We start from the raw sequence: 14,437 nt of genomic DNA, 5'->3' as shown, positions 1-14,437 counted from the left end.
ATTGATTTTTGAAAAGAGGTAAAAGAAAACAGGGAATAAAACTGGAATGCCCTGAGTTGAGGAACACGTTCCACCACATACCATCTCAGGTAATTATGCACAAGGAAGTGTCACTTGAGTGTGATATCTGTAAGTGGAACAGTGTGTGTCTGAAATAGTGCTGCTGTCAGAGACAGCATGGGAGCTTCCCTAGTTTGGTACTGGGAAGGGAAGGATTAGACTGTAATGATTTCCCTTCTCTGTGATAACTGAATGCAATATAAAGTCAAGTACCTGGCAAAGGGTACTTGAAAAGAAATGTTACCTTTCTTTCAGTTTAAAGCCAAAATGGACTTGGCAGCACAGGGGTGTGGTCAAGATGTGTGACCAGTACCATTTCCAAAATGCAAGAACCAGCTACTCAACTTCAGAACATTGCCACAAAAGAGGTAATTGAATTACATTACATGATTTTTAGTAAAACTAAAGGAGGGGAGATTTTGATTAGATGGTAGGAGGAAATTGCTTATGATGAGGATGAGGAGGCTCTGGCACAGGTTGCCCAGAGAAGCTGTGGCTGCCCCTGCATCCCTGGAAGTGTCCAATGCCAGGTTGGATGGGGCTGGGAGCAATCTGGGATAGTGGAAGGTGTCCCTGCCCATGGCAGAGGGTGGCACTGGGTGGGCTTTAAGGCCCCTCACAACCCAGGCCATTCTATGGTTTCACAATTTTTAATGTATAAAGTATTTAACATTCATAAGAGTACTGGAAGGTGGCCAAATCAGCACAGTATGAGTATGTTAACATTTCTCCTCACAAAAATGGACCTGAATCATCTGTCAGACCCTACATTTTCCTGACAAAATAAAATATAATCAGTCGCCACTACTTGAAAGATCCAGATAAGAGGAATGGTGCTGACTGGAAACACCATTTGGAAGATAAACAGCATATGGAAGGAACAGGAATTCTGCAGTGTCCAATCCTGCACAGTATTTATCTGGGTAAGTAATAACGCGATTCATAATTCCAAAATATTTTCTATAATAAGAAAATAATTTTTCTTTTCATGGTAATGGATGTTTTTTTATTCCAGAAATAGGATGAATACTTCATCAAATGGTTTGTTGTCCCTGGGCCTCCTGTAGTGATAGGATGGGTGCATGGTGCTGCAGTGGAGTTACAAAAAGCTGTACTATTTTAATGCGGAAGGATGTGGTTTGGGGTTGGTTAATACACATTGCTTGACATATTTACAAGTGTCAGATTGTGTTCTCTGTTTATAAGACTTGTGCCAAAAGGAAGGGGAGTAACATGGGCCAAAGTACTTCCCTGATTGCGGGTGCCAGGATGTAAGAAGCAGTTTCAAGGCTGTGACACTTGGACTGAATAAATTGCTATTGTAACTGAACGTGAATAATTTGTATTTGAAAACATTTTTCCTCACAGTATAGGCCCAGTCTTTGCAAGACAGAATTCCTTCTCGGTGGGGCAGGGAAGGGATTGGATGGTCAGAGGAAACACACACGGAGTAAGAACTCTGAGCTGGGTGGAAATTTTCTGTCTCTTACTCTGTGTACGTAATTCAGGTAAATGTGATGCCTGTTTGTGGGAGAGATTTGTTACTATGAGGTAAATCCAAACAAACTCCAGTCAGCCATTGCAAGAGATGCTAATCTTAATTTATTGCCAAGAAAAGTAAATTGCAAAAAAGATGCTTAAATGAGATTAAAATAACGATAAGGACAGCTGCCATTGAGCACAGAGTGAGAACTTTTTCCACTGAATCACATCACTGAAAATGTGCTGCATTTCTGTATTGGAGCTTAAGCTGAAATGCTCAATATCTTCACCTGTTAAGCACAATATTTGCTTTCTACCACCTGTGGAACTCCAATCAGGGATAAACTCAGGCAGGTGAGCCTAAATCTGCTCCCACTGGTTCAAATCAACAGGTCATTACAAAGAGTAAAAGCATTATTTGTGATGAATTATCTCTTTTAAACCGAGTATCTTCTTCTTGCATTCTTCTTGCAGTCTTAAGAGTTGGACTCCATGATCCTTGTGGGCACCTTGCAACTCAGAATAATCTGTGGCTCTTCTCCAGACCATGATTATTTTGGGAATTAATTTCATTTGTTTATCTAACTCAGGTGTTTTCGAATTCTCTTTATAAAAAACTAACACCAGCCAACGTCTTCGAAGCTGTTTCAGATGAGCGTGGGGTGGCTCCAGAGCTGTGAAGAGCATGGGGTTAAACTCAGCTAGGAAGGGGAGCTCAGCATGCCCTGATGTGGCAGTGACCACGAAGGAGTTTTGAGGCCTTTTTAAAATTACTTTGAGCACTCTCAGGTGCTGAGGAAACCCTCCAGTGAACCACGGAGTGGCCGGGATCGTGATTTCCCCCGTGACTGGCATCCCGAGTGACTTCCCTTCCACGGACGGGACACGGTCCCCGTGCCACAGAATATCCCGAGCTGGAAGGAACCCACTAGGATGATCCAGTCCAGCTCCTGGCCCTGCCAGGGCCACCCCAAAGTCCCACCCTGTGCATTCCTGAGAGCGTTGTCCGAGTGCACCTGGAGCTCTGGCAGCCTCGGGGCCGTGCCCGCTGCCTGGGGAGCCTGGGCAGTGCCCAAAGAAAATCTTTCCCAAATGTCTGGGTAACACGTTTGTTCTTTCTGCTTTTCCTTGATGGTTAATAAGAGAATTCTGTCTGGTTCAGAGACAGTAAATGGTAACTTTCCTTATTCCGTTCTTTATTTATTTAGGAAGAAAAAAAAAAAAGCCCCTTTAGTAAATCTGTAGCATCGCAATGCGAAACTCTGTTTCATCTTTTCCGGTAAGACACTGGTTTTCTTATGTCCTGTGGTACTTTGTGACTTTCAAGCGGTCCCCAGGGAGCCCGTTCAGTGCCCGACCACCTCTGGGGGGAGAGCCTGGCGCTGCTCCCGGGCCGCTGTCTGTCTGTCTATCTGTCCGCGCTCCCGGGCCGCTGCCTGCCTGTCTGTCTGTCCGTCCGCGCTCCCGGGCCGCTGCCTGTCTGTCTGTCTGTCTGTCCGTCCGCGCTCCCGGGCCGCTGCCTGTCTGTCTGTCTGTCCGCGCTCCCGGGCCGCTGCCTGTCTGTCTGTCCGTCCGCGCTCCCGGGCCGCTGCCTGTCTGTCTGTCTGTCCGTCCGCGCTCCCGGGCCGCTGCCTGCCTGTCTATCTGTCTGTCCGCGCTCCCGGGCCGCTGCCTGTCTGTCTGTCTGTCTGTCCATCCGCGCTCCCGGGCCGCTGCCTGTCTGTCTGTCTGTCCATCCGCGCTCCCGGGCCGCTGCCTGTCTGTCTGTCTGTCCGTCCGCGCTCCCGCTCCGAGGGTCGGGACCCGCGCCCGGGACCCCCCGCGGCCGCGCCGCTCCCTAGCGCCCCCAGCGGGCGGCGGGCGCAGCGCAGCGGCGGCGGGAGGCGCCCGGGCGCCGGGGCCCCGCCCCCGGGTCCGCATCACGTGGTGCGGCGCGGACCAATGGCGCGGCGCGGTGCGGGCCCGGGCGCCATTGCTGTCAGAGCGCAGGAGGCAGAGCGGGCGCGGAGCTGCGGCCGCTGCGGGCACGGCCGGCACAGCGCGGGCGGACAGCGCTCCCTGCCCGGGCCGGGCCGCGCCCGCACCGCCGTTAGCCCGCGGGCAGCGCCGACGAGGCGGCGGTGCCGGCAGCGGGAGCGGGAGGAGGAGGAGGAAAACACCATCCACGCACAGCCAGCGGCGGCAGCAGCGAGGGGCGGCCGGGCGGGGCGGGGAGGGGACACAGCGCCCCCCGCCCGCCGACGCCTCCGTACGGGGCCGGGACCGGGACCCCCCCTCGCCTCGCCCGCCCCGCGTCCCGCACGGACCCGCCGCCCTCCGCGCGACCCCCGACCGGGGGGGGCCGCACCTGGACGCGGAAGGGCGGCCCCGGGCCCCCCCTTCCTCCTCTTCTTCTCCCGGCCTGGAGGAGCGGGGGACGCGTCCCCCCCGCTTGCACCGGAGAAGGGCCTCCCGGCTCGAGGATTATCGGCGCGGGGGCGGGTAGCGAGGAGCAGCGCGCCCGCCCCGGCCTCGGCGCGTCCCCTCCCGGCCGCGGGGCCCCGCGGGGCCGAGGGGCCGGAGCGCGGCGGCCGCCCCGGGCAGTGACGGGGGTCGCCCCGGGGGTCGCCCGCCTTGCCCCTCGCCCCCCGGCCGTCCCCCCAGACATGCCCCGCCGTGGCGGCCCGGCTCGCCGAGGATCATGACTGCGGCAGCGAACTGGGTGGCGAACGGGGCCAGCCTGGAGGACTGTCACTCCAACCTCTTCTCGCTGGTGAGTGAGTGAGCGGGCGGTGGGCGGGTGGGCGCCCGGGGGTGGCTCCGCGCCGGGTTTGCCGGTCGGGAGCAGCTGCCGGGGGTTTATAGGCAGGGCCCGGGGCTGCTCCTGCGCTGGCCCCTCCCCCGGCCCGGTCCCCGTGTTTATTTTGCTCCTTAGCGTGGTTTGCTGCGGGTCCGTGTATCGCGCTCGCGGCTGGAGAGCGGGGAGGGGACGGCTCTGTGTCCCCTGCACGACCATCTTCCCTGGGTAAACAGGCTCCTCTCCCCGCCTCCCTTGGCACTCCGTGCCCTGTGCGCTTTGTGCCACCGAACCGGGGGGGTTTCTCTCCTCTCACAATGACAAACGCCATTTCAGCAGCAACGAACGCTCATGTAGTGTGATCGGCTGTCGGACTTAGCTCTGGGCTCCTGTGACGGCGTGTCAGCTGCTGTTACAGCCTGCTCTCCTCTTTGCACACATCGTGCTCGGGGGCAAGAGGTTAAAAAAAAAAAAAAAAAAACCCAAACCTTTAAATTTTTTCTTCTCTGAAGAACAACAGCGGCTGACAGTAGTGTGCCGCCGGATTGTTTGCATAGATGCTGTCTGCCTATCTCACGGGGAACTTCCGACGTGGATTGCGTGGTTTAATGTTGCAGGAATCATGATATCAGTTTTGGCTGGCTATAGATCGGCAATTTAAATTTAAAATACGAAAACAATTTGTGTGTAATGGCAAAGTCATTCGGAAATACTTTGCTTTATTTTACCTGGCACGCACAGGAACATTATCCCTTCTGGCTGGGCAACAGCTGAGTGAGCGAGAGGGCTGCTGGATCATCGGGAGCCTTCCAGTGCTACAGGGATAATGTCGGAGGGGAGGAGGGACTTGTTCGGTGCGTGGTGTGGTGGAGTTAAAACCTTGTGATGCAACTTTGGGGGTAGCATGTGTGAAAGGGTTGTGGCGGGTGCCCCCTCCCCGCAGCAGAGTTCTGCCAGAATTGGAGGTGGGTGCTTATGTTCTTCTTCTGATAGAACGGAAGAGATTGTTTTTAGCTCCATTATGAAAATAAGGAGAGAAAAAAAAGGAAATTACTAAGAAACGCTAATGATCAAGCTCCTTATTTTATGCTTTTTAATGTTATTGTAGTATATTTGTTATTTTTTCTCAGGGTTTTTTTTTTAATCTACATATGTTTGGTGTATATTTTGCTCGTACCTCTTTAAGAATCTGGAACAAGAGCTGTAGGCTCTTCCACTGCTAGAAAACTGCCCCAAGAGCTTGTTCTGTAAGAATTATACATTTCTTACTCCGGCTTTTTATTGAACTGTTATGTTATGTAAGTTTGTATCGGTGCTTCTGTTTGAAGGCATGTAGTAATATTTATAAATATGTAGCAGTGCTCTGTGTATTGAGATGCAGGAAAGGTGATTTGGGGGATTGTTATGGCGAATTTGACTACGCTGCTCTTAGCCAGGGAGGAAAATAAATCGGGAAGCATGGAGGGAACAATTGTATCTGATTGTAGAAGGGAGGCAGTGGAGGATTTGCTCCTCACAGAGTTGTGAAGTCCCCGTTCATTAATGCAGACTGGAGTGTGTGTTTGGAGAGGCGGAACTTCTCCTGCAGTTGCAATCTGCAAATCTGTCACTGGTAAAAATAATTGTTGGCATGCAATTAGCATAAATTATAAAGTGAAGCTATTTCATAGTTATTGTGGTTTGGTTGCTTTTTTTCTCCCACCTGACTAGGCTAGGGAAATGTTCGATTTTAAATGGGTGTGTAATATCACTGAAATAAGTTAAACAAAATTCTTTTGCAAGTGGCTTTAATAAGAAAGAGTTTAATGTGCAACCCTTTAATCTCCCATGTAATTTTGTGGGAGGTATCTGTGCCTTAATGTGGTGCTGTGTATGAAACTGTTTTTATTGTATTCTGGCTCTACCAAAAAAAAAAAAAAAAAAAAAAAAAAAAAAAAAAAAAAGAGAATAAAGTAGTAGTATTTTTAAAACACAGCCTATATGAAAACTATTAGGAAGATTTATTTTATATTGTGTTAGGATTTTTTGGGATTTATGTAGCAGAGAAAGATATTGAGAACGGAAACACTGACTGAAAATATGTGGCCAGCACCACTGACCCTTTAACCTCAGATTGTCATATTCATTTCAAAATTTATGAAGTGTTAAAGCTACAGTAGTGTGGATTAGTAGTTAGAGAAATTTTTGCTAATAATTTAATTTTTCAGTGTAACATAACAAAATTTAAACCACTAACTGGTGGGAATCCATTCATTCTTTAACAGCAAGGTAGATTATAAATATTTTGAAAATTGATTAGAAGTTGGGGGTTTTTCAACTGCAGGCTTTGTTCTGTGTGTGAATCACAAAGTAATGTTAGTGACTGGAGAATTACAGTTCTGAAATAATTATAGTCTATCGTGATACTGTTTGTTCATGGTTAAATAATATTTCTTGCCACAGACATTTGTTCTGTGGAAGCAGGAATGCTGTCTCCCGGCCCTGCAGAAGCCAAAGCTCTGTGTCAGCTCTGTCTGGTTGCTGTGGTGGATTTGGGTTGGTTTAACGATTCATGATTTCTATTTTTCTGTCAGCTATAGACACACTAGAGAGGTTAGGAGCCTTTGCTGCTTCTGAATCTTTTGATGGGAAGTGTTTTCTTAAAGCTTTTAGTAACTGATTCTCTTTTATCAGTCATCTCCAGAAACTGGAAGCCTTCAGTGGTCTGGGCTCAGATTGTGTCACCTGAGGGGAGGGCACGGTCTGAAGTGAAGGTTTTAAAGTTTCCTTTGACTGTGCAGGTGCTGGGCTGGCAGAGCTGGGTTCCATGGAATGTCCCTCTGGACTGCAGCGCTTGGCAGCACCAAGTGTTTGTGGTGTTCTCCAGCAGCGCGGGAATCCACTCTGGAAAATGGGTTAATGCTGGTGTGCTCTGGCAGGCAAAAACTCCAGCCAGCCTGCACAGACATCCTCAGTCCTGCTCAAAGTGTGGAGCCTTTCCCAGTAAGGTGATGGAAGGGCCAATTTGCATCTTTGTTATCAGAGTACTCCTCAAATAATAACTTGTTTAATCTGCTAAGTATAATAGCCTTGCTCATTAAAAATACGCTTTCTGTCTGAATTTGCTGTTCCTAGCACAGCAGTAGGAAAAATGATATTTATCCTCAGTCTGTTTTTGCTGTAGTCAAAATGTCTGCTGCTGCTTCTGAAAAAAATGTCTGGTTTGATAAACAGTATTTAATAAGCCATTGTATGGGCCAGTTTATTTAAATACTAATTAAGAGCTGTCTAATAACTATTTAGAGACAAAATGTTATGAGGTAATATGCTTTGTATTAAAACTTCAGCCTCAGCTGGCAAGCAGTCTTCCTGTGAATAATCTTTAATCATAAAAGTAGTCTTACTGAAATTAATTTGACTTTTCCTGTGAGTAAGGGTTACTCATATGACAGCAAGGGCTTTCATGAAGATGTTTCCTCAACTCTCTAGGCTTTGGTGCCGTGGTGGATCCAAAGGCACAACTCAGTCTTGGGAAATTCAGGTGAAGTTGCATAACATTGGATATACTGGAGCTGGAAAGAGTACAGCCAAGGGTGTCAGGAATGACCTGAAATTTGGAGGAGCTTTCATGGGGTAGAAAGATTTGGTACTGTAGGATCTTCTTGCTGGAAAAGACACGATTGTGTTCTGGGGAAGTGAGACCAGGTTATAGAAGCTGCTATGGAAGATGTCCCATGTTCTTGTAGAAGTGCATTCCTACAGAAACCCACTGCCAGAAGGGTCCAGGCAGTGGGAATTGTTTGTTCTTGTTTAAAAGGCAAAATTGAAAACAGTGAAGGCCATTGCTACTGTTGCTTTTTGCAGTTCACATTCAGAAACAGAAGTTGTCCCCTTTGATCAGTGATGTTTCCAGAAAAAAATAAAATGAATTAAAGCAACCTGAGGTGGCATTTGGCTTATTCTCCTAAAGGTACTTCATGGTAACAGAAAGTCGAGGTTGCAGAGGCTGCTGTGAGCTATTTCTTGGTGTTGCATGATTGTCAGTAAATGCTGATTGCTCAATGCCTTCAGTAGTAGTGAATTAACCAGTAGTCCTTGCTTATTGTGTTTTCATAAATACAGTGCTCCGAGCAGTGGGCTGGAATTTTGGCATGCTGGATGTTCAGCACTGCGCAGTGTCTATCTTGCTTGTTTGGAATTTTATGTAGGTGCAAATTTACATATATAAATAATTAAGAAAAGGAATTAACCTCTCAAGTTGTGCAAAAGTATTTGATTCTCTAGTTATCGTTATCCTGAGTTTTATTAGGTAACAAGACAGAAGTAGAGAGATGACATTAGAAAGCTTGTTCACTTCTTGCTAATAAAAGATTATTTTGGGTTTTAAATCACTTCACTGGTAGGTTTTTATTATGTCCTGTCAGAGTATTTGACAGTTTAATGGGATATGCCACGGAGAGAGTTTGAAGAGAACAGACCCAGATTTGCAGAGACTGGGACAGTGACATTCAGTCAGTGTGCCCAGCTCCAGGAGGGGAATTGAGGGATCTGTTGGATAACCAACCTTTTGGGAATATTCCCAAAGAAAATGAGGGGTGCAGGAGTGACATTTGCAGCTCAGAATAGGTGTGCCCAAGCTAATCACTAAGAAATATTTGAGTGAGGTTTCCTTGAAATCCTGTGTATCTTGTGAATGTACACATGTCCTGGGGCTGGAAATGCTTCCCCAGAGACTCTGTCCTGATTCTGGTGGCACTGTGAGTCCAGTCACGTGACTGCTGTTGGGAACATCAGCACAAAAAAATGAATACCCAAATATCAGGGTGATGTATTAAAAAATATCCTAGGTAACTACACCTTAGGAACAGGAATTTTCATTTACTGTAACACTATCTGGAAGTAGATTTTTCTATTTTTCTACATTTTTAATACAGAATTGACATCATAACCCCAGTTCTCAAACACCCTCCCCACCCTGACTCATTTGATCTTGGATTTTTTTGCCTTCTTTTGAGAGCGCTTCCTCATATGAAAGAATAAAGAAAGATCTACAGATAGAACTTTTTAATCCTTTCTTCTATTATTTTCCTTCTGGACAATGCAGTTCTTTTGAAGAAAATCTAAAGAAACTGAAGGTTTTGATCTTCAGTGGAAAAAAAAGTGTGGTGCATATGAGATATATTTGCTGAGTGTGTTAACTTGAGTAACTTTGGTCATTAGATGAAGGAATCTTTATGGATTTTGTTTTCATTTTTTCATCTCTCTAGTGCTCAGAAGCATTACATGAAAGGATATGTGTGTATGCAGATGCACTGCTTTTAAATACCAAACCCCATCAGTGTTAGGGGCTGTTGCACTTTGTGGTGGGGTGAACACCTGGGCTGGTTTGAAGCTTCCTGTTCACTGAGTGAGAATGCACCTGTTGTCTCCACTTTCCTTGATCTCTCTATGGAATTACACCCACCTCCCCACCTGCCCCAGTCCACTTCTGCATTGTAGTTGTGGCAGCACACTTTTATCAGGGTTTGGGTTTTGCTCTGATTGAAGCAGGGATGCACCTACAAATTTTTTCTCGCATCTGGCGGCTGGAATTGTTGGCACCTTGCTGCATGCCTTCGTTGTCTCCCTGCTGTTATACTTGCTCCCTCTCTGCCTTTTATTTTTCCTTGAGTGCTGGCTCCAGTGAATGCCAGGATCACCTCATTATAAATTTATGTCATTTGTTTTTTTTTCTAGTTGATCTATGGTAGCCGTGGAAGGTGACAGTTGATGTCCACAGACCTATAAAACCCCTTTTCCTGAGCTTGTGTGGCATCCTCTGAACAACCCAGTAACACTGTATAGGTGGTTGGGCTGTTCCCACTGTTGTTAAGGCTGATAAGTGTAGTTTATACAAAACTTGGGAGTCTGTGTGTGTTCATTTACTGTTCTGTGGGTGAGTCGCGCACTTCATTGTGTAGAGTCTGTCACGGTGGCATTTGCATCTTGTTGGTGCCATAGTAACACAAATAATAAGCAAAAATACTGCTCTGACTGAAAACATGCTTGTTTTAGTATTAACTTGCCAGTTTTAAAAGTGCACAAGTGTTTCCAACAGAAGATCCCAACCCAAATCCAGAAGATTTGCTTATAAGGAGTGTGTGTTTACATGGGGGCATCTTTGTTCCTCAGACCAGGCTGTTCCAGTGCTTTCATTTTGAGCTCAGAGTATTGCTTTAAAAATAGATCCTCTTTCCTTGAGTTCCCTGACATCAACTGGTAGTTTTAAAGAGAAACCAGCTAATAAAATGTTCTGCACTGCAGACCTCAAAATATGGCTAAAAGCTGGTGCTGGGCTCGCTGTGCACACAGTAGTGGAGCGAGCGCACAGCGCAGGGATAAGGGGACTGGGATACTGGGAATGACAGCTTGTGTTGTTTCCTGCTGTGGCCCAGCTCCTTACAGAGCTGTGCATTCTGTACAGAGCTGTGTGATCCCAACACTGCAGAATGATAACGAGGGCTGAGCAGAATCTGCTCTGATACCAGGGAAGAAGTTTAGCTTTTCACATTGGGAGGGTTCTCAGCATTTCCTCATGTAGTAAGGAGCTGCCTTACTCACAAGTGTAAAAGATTTAAGCAGTCTTTCCTTTGGCTTGTGCTGGAAATTTTCATTAATTTTGACTGATGGATTCTGACTTTCACTTTCTATCTTAATCTGTAAAAATACGTTATTTCTCATTGAGTCATGTGTGGCTAAATCCATGAGCAGAATTGCAGTAGTGCATGTGGAAATGTGGCTGGAGCTTTTAGTACTTGTAGTGGCATCCTTGCTTTTGTTTCTTTGAGATGGAGAATTTTATTGTGTGATGCTGTTGTATAAGGTGCCCTGAGGCAATATTTACATTTATGTGACTAACACAGATGAGCTCAAACATACACAGTGACCTTGTCCCTATATTAAGGAATCTATTTAATCAGCTTATGAAAATGGAGAAAAATGGCCAGGCTTCTATTACAAAAGTAATAAGATGTGACACATGTATTTCTGTATCACATCTTGTGAGTCACTTACCTCAGCTTTCTTTAATCAGCCACTGTTGCAGCTTAGTGTACTTTTGTTTATGAAAATAATAATTACAGATGAAAAAATTTGGGGTTTTTTCCCCCCCTCTTTAATTTTTGTTCTTCCCTTTAACCGTTCTTCCATGCATTGGTGATTCCAGAAAGGTCCATAAATTCATATTTAAGCCTGGAGTGTGGAGCTGACCTAGTGAAAACCTTTTTCCCCTTCTCTCTCCCAAGGCAGCTCTGTTCCCCTCATTCCTCTCTCCCCACCACGTTTTGGCAGTGGCATGGATTGAACGGAGATCAAAGTGGCTTTGTAACCACAATCTGTGTCTTAGAGAAGGAAATTTAAAGCTTGTTCAGTAAAACTTTATTTCATTCATCTTTTAGCTTTAAAAGAGCTATGCTGTGGTCAGGGCCTTGTGGTTGCCTGTTCTTATGACTCCATATTTGCCCATAAAATACAATATTTTGTGAGAACAGAGGATTGAAAACAAAATTTAAAGGAAAACTCTTCTTTACCTATTGATCAGCTATTGGCAAACTTCCAGTTTTTGATAACAATGCATTCGTAGCTGACAGCTATGAGACGTAAGTTTCAAAATGTGTTGGGTTTTTACATTATAGACTCCTGACTTTTTACTCATAGGAGTTTCTAATTTACTAAGAAGTTTTCAAACCTAGTTTAATTTATCTGCAGTCTCTTAGTGTTGGACTTTTATGAGTCTCACTTCATGTATGTCTAGAAGGTTACTGGATTTGTAGGCAGCTCTGGTGAGCCTCAAAATTAATTCCAGGAATATTTTGTAGTGGCCATGTCAAGTATTTTTATAAAAGTAATTTCTTTGCTGAGAGAAAAGGTGAATTTGTTAAATTACTTTATTCTGAAAAAGCTGCTTTCAGTTTTAGCCCAGTGTTTCTAGTTATTTAATTTTCTGTGTGTATTTTAATAAAATTTTGGATCTCTCTGTGAATTTCCATAATTCCCTTCTGGCAGGAGGTGCTGGATTCTTGTCTTTGCAGGAATGACAGAGAGCTGGCAAAGTGAATCTACATGACCAGTCATGTAGTGGCTTTATTTACTACTTTCCATATTACAGAAGATTCAGACACCAAGATTCTCCTGGTTGTGGGTTTTGAAGGGCTGAGGGATTTTGGCTGCTCCTGACAAGCTGGGCCTTGCTGGGTGTCAATGATGAGGACAGGGATGAAGAACCAGGGCTGGGGGATGGGATTCCTGTGCTGTTCCTGCCTCTCTGTCCCGGGGCAGGAGCCTGGGTTGGGCTCCTTTGGGAAGGGAGAGAGGTGTGCAGGGATGGATGTGGGTTCAAACCAAGCTTTGCTGGGCAGGGATGGACAAAGCTGTAAACTTGTGGAGCTGCTGTGCTCTCAGATGTGGGGCACAGGAATGTTCCCGAGTCCTTGGTGCAGCTTTTTGTGTAATGGAAGAAAGGGAACGGCAGTCTTTAACTCACTGTGCCAAAGTTTACTCTGCTCGGGTTGTTACTTCCTCCAGCCCACCCTCCCCCCCGTTTTTTTCTGCCCGTATGTCAGATTACTTGGTTTGGGAAACAGCTGATAGTCCATTGTATGACTCTGATGTTTGACATTTCCTTCCTCTTTCAGTTTAAAAAAAAAAATCTAGAAAAGAAAGTTAAATTTGGGAAGAATAGAGAAGATTCTTTTGTTTTCTTGCAGATTTGCTTTTGTCGTTTTTTTTCCCATGTGTTGGACTGCTTTTCTGTAGTCCAGCTTTCTCCAAGAGGGGACTTTTTAAATTTGGAAAATAGGTAGTCAGTTCTGAGTCTTTCTGAAGAAATAAGGCAAACCTCATCATTCACCCTGTCTGAAAACAAGGGAGGGATACTCTGGCTGCTGGCAAGTTCCATCTTTATTTGCTTTTTTTTGTGTACTATTGAAGTTTGCAGTGGTAGTGTCCATTTTATTATCTGTTCTCAACCATCTACTCAGAAGTTAAAATATAATTGATTCCCTTTTGTGAAGAAACTGTCTGAAGTGATGGAGAACTTAGAGATGCCTTTCTGTAAAATAGTGTCTGTGACTTGAGCTGTGAGGTGGATCACTACCTTTACCCAGGGTTTGGTAACATGAAAAGAATTTCTTCAATTACTTTTGTCTTTTGTCTTGGAGATGGCATTTTGCTTCCAGGCATTGTGTGCTTCCATGCAGCCTACAGGGGTGAATGTTCAGCTCTGCCATGGGTAAACTTCATTCCATGTAGAATTATTAAGGTTGGAAAAGAGCTCCAAGATCAAGTTCTCTTCTTCCCCTTTTCCCAGTAATAACACCCAAACCAAAGCAAACCCAGTCATGCCTTGTTACTTTTGGTTGCCATGGCTTTGCTGGGTAGATGTTTGGACATGGGTAGGGTTTGTATATCCTCCGAACCCCAGATTCCTGCCTATTCAGTTTTGTTGTGCAGATTGGCATTCCTGTTTCCCTTTCTCACTCCTGGTGATGGGATTCTGGCACAGCAGATTCCCATTTTGTGTGGCTGTGTTGGTGCAAGAGCCAGCAGGACACGTGTGTGGAAGTGCCTGTGTGAGTCTCACTGCCACGCTGAGCTGGGACTGTGCTGCTGCCATCTTTCTGTTTCCTTATGTTTGTGTCTTGAATATTTTTGGCTTGAAAGTATCTTTTGAAGTGATGGCTGAGTCTCAGCCCTTTGGCTTCTAATCTTGCTTATCACATTATCCTTTCCCATCTCTGATGGACTGGGTTACAGCCTAGACAGTGTAGGGGTCCTGAGCCAGGCACCAGCATGGGACCATGTTCTGAATTTGCTGGATTGGTTAAGGGCTGCAGATTTGCTAACCAAAACCTTCACTGAAGGTGAAAGATGTTGATGTAACTCAAAGGTCTTTTATCAAAAATATCCTCTTTAATTCTTTACTGTTTTTAAATTATTTTTAAGTTTTTGCAGTTAGTCCTGAATGACTACAGCTGCTTTATAGGTGGACATCCTGGCTGAGGATGGCAGCTCTGAGGGTGACCATTGAGTGCTTTACGTGCTGATGAGATTTCCAAAATACCTCTTGGTAGCTGGCTAAATGAAGGGGCATGGAACAGTGTT

At 45.7% G+C, this 14,437-nt stretch overlaps 1 protein-coding gene across 1 annotated transcript in view; it reads left to right on the top strand.

Moving 5' to 3' along the window:
- Window positions 1-4,103: 4,103 nt before the first annotated feature.
- Window positions 4,104-14,437, top strand: part of MED13L (mediator complex subunit 13L) — a 169,182-nt gene continuing 158,848 nt past the window's right edge. Inside the window, exon 1 of the mRNA XM_053959180.1 lies at window positions 4,104-4,294. Coding sequence (XP_053815155.1) covers window positions 4,223-4,294 — 72 coding nt within the window. The 5' untranslated portion in view covers window positions 4,104-4,222. The remainder of the gene's footprint in view (window positions 4,295-14,437) is intronic.

The sequence above is a fragment of the Vidua chalybeata genome, chromosome 18 (assembly GCF_026979565.1).
Source record: "Vidua chalybeata isolate OUT-0048 chromosome 18, bVidCha1 merged haplotype, whole genome shotgun sequence".
NCBI lineage: Eukaryota > Metazoa > Chordata > Aves > Passeriformes > Viduidae > Vidua > Vidua chalybeata.
The sequence above is the reverse complement of the archived record's forward strand: the minus strand, read 5'-3'. Positions and strand labels throughout refer to the sequence as shown.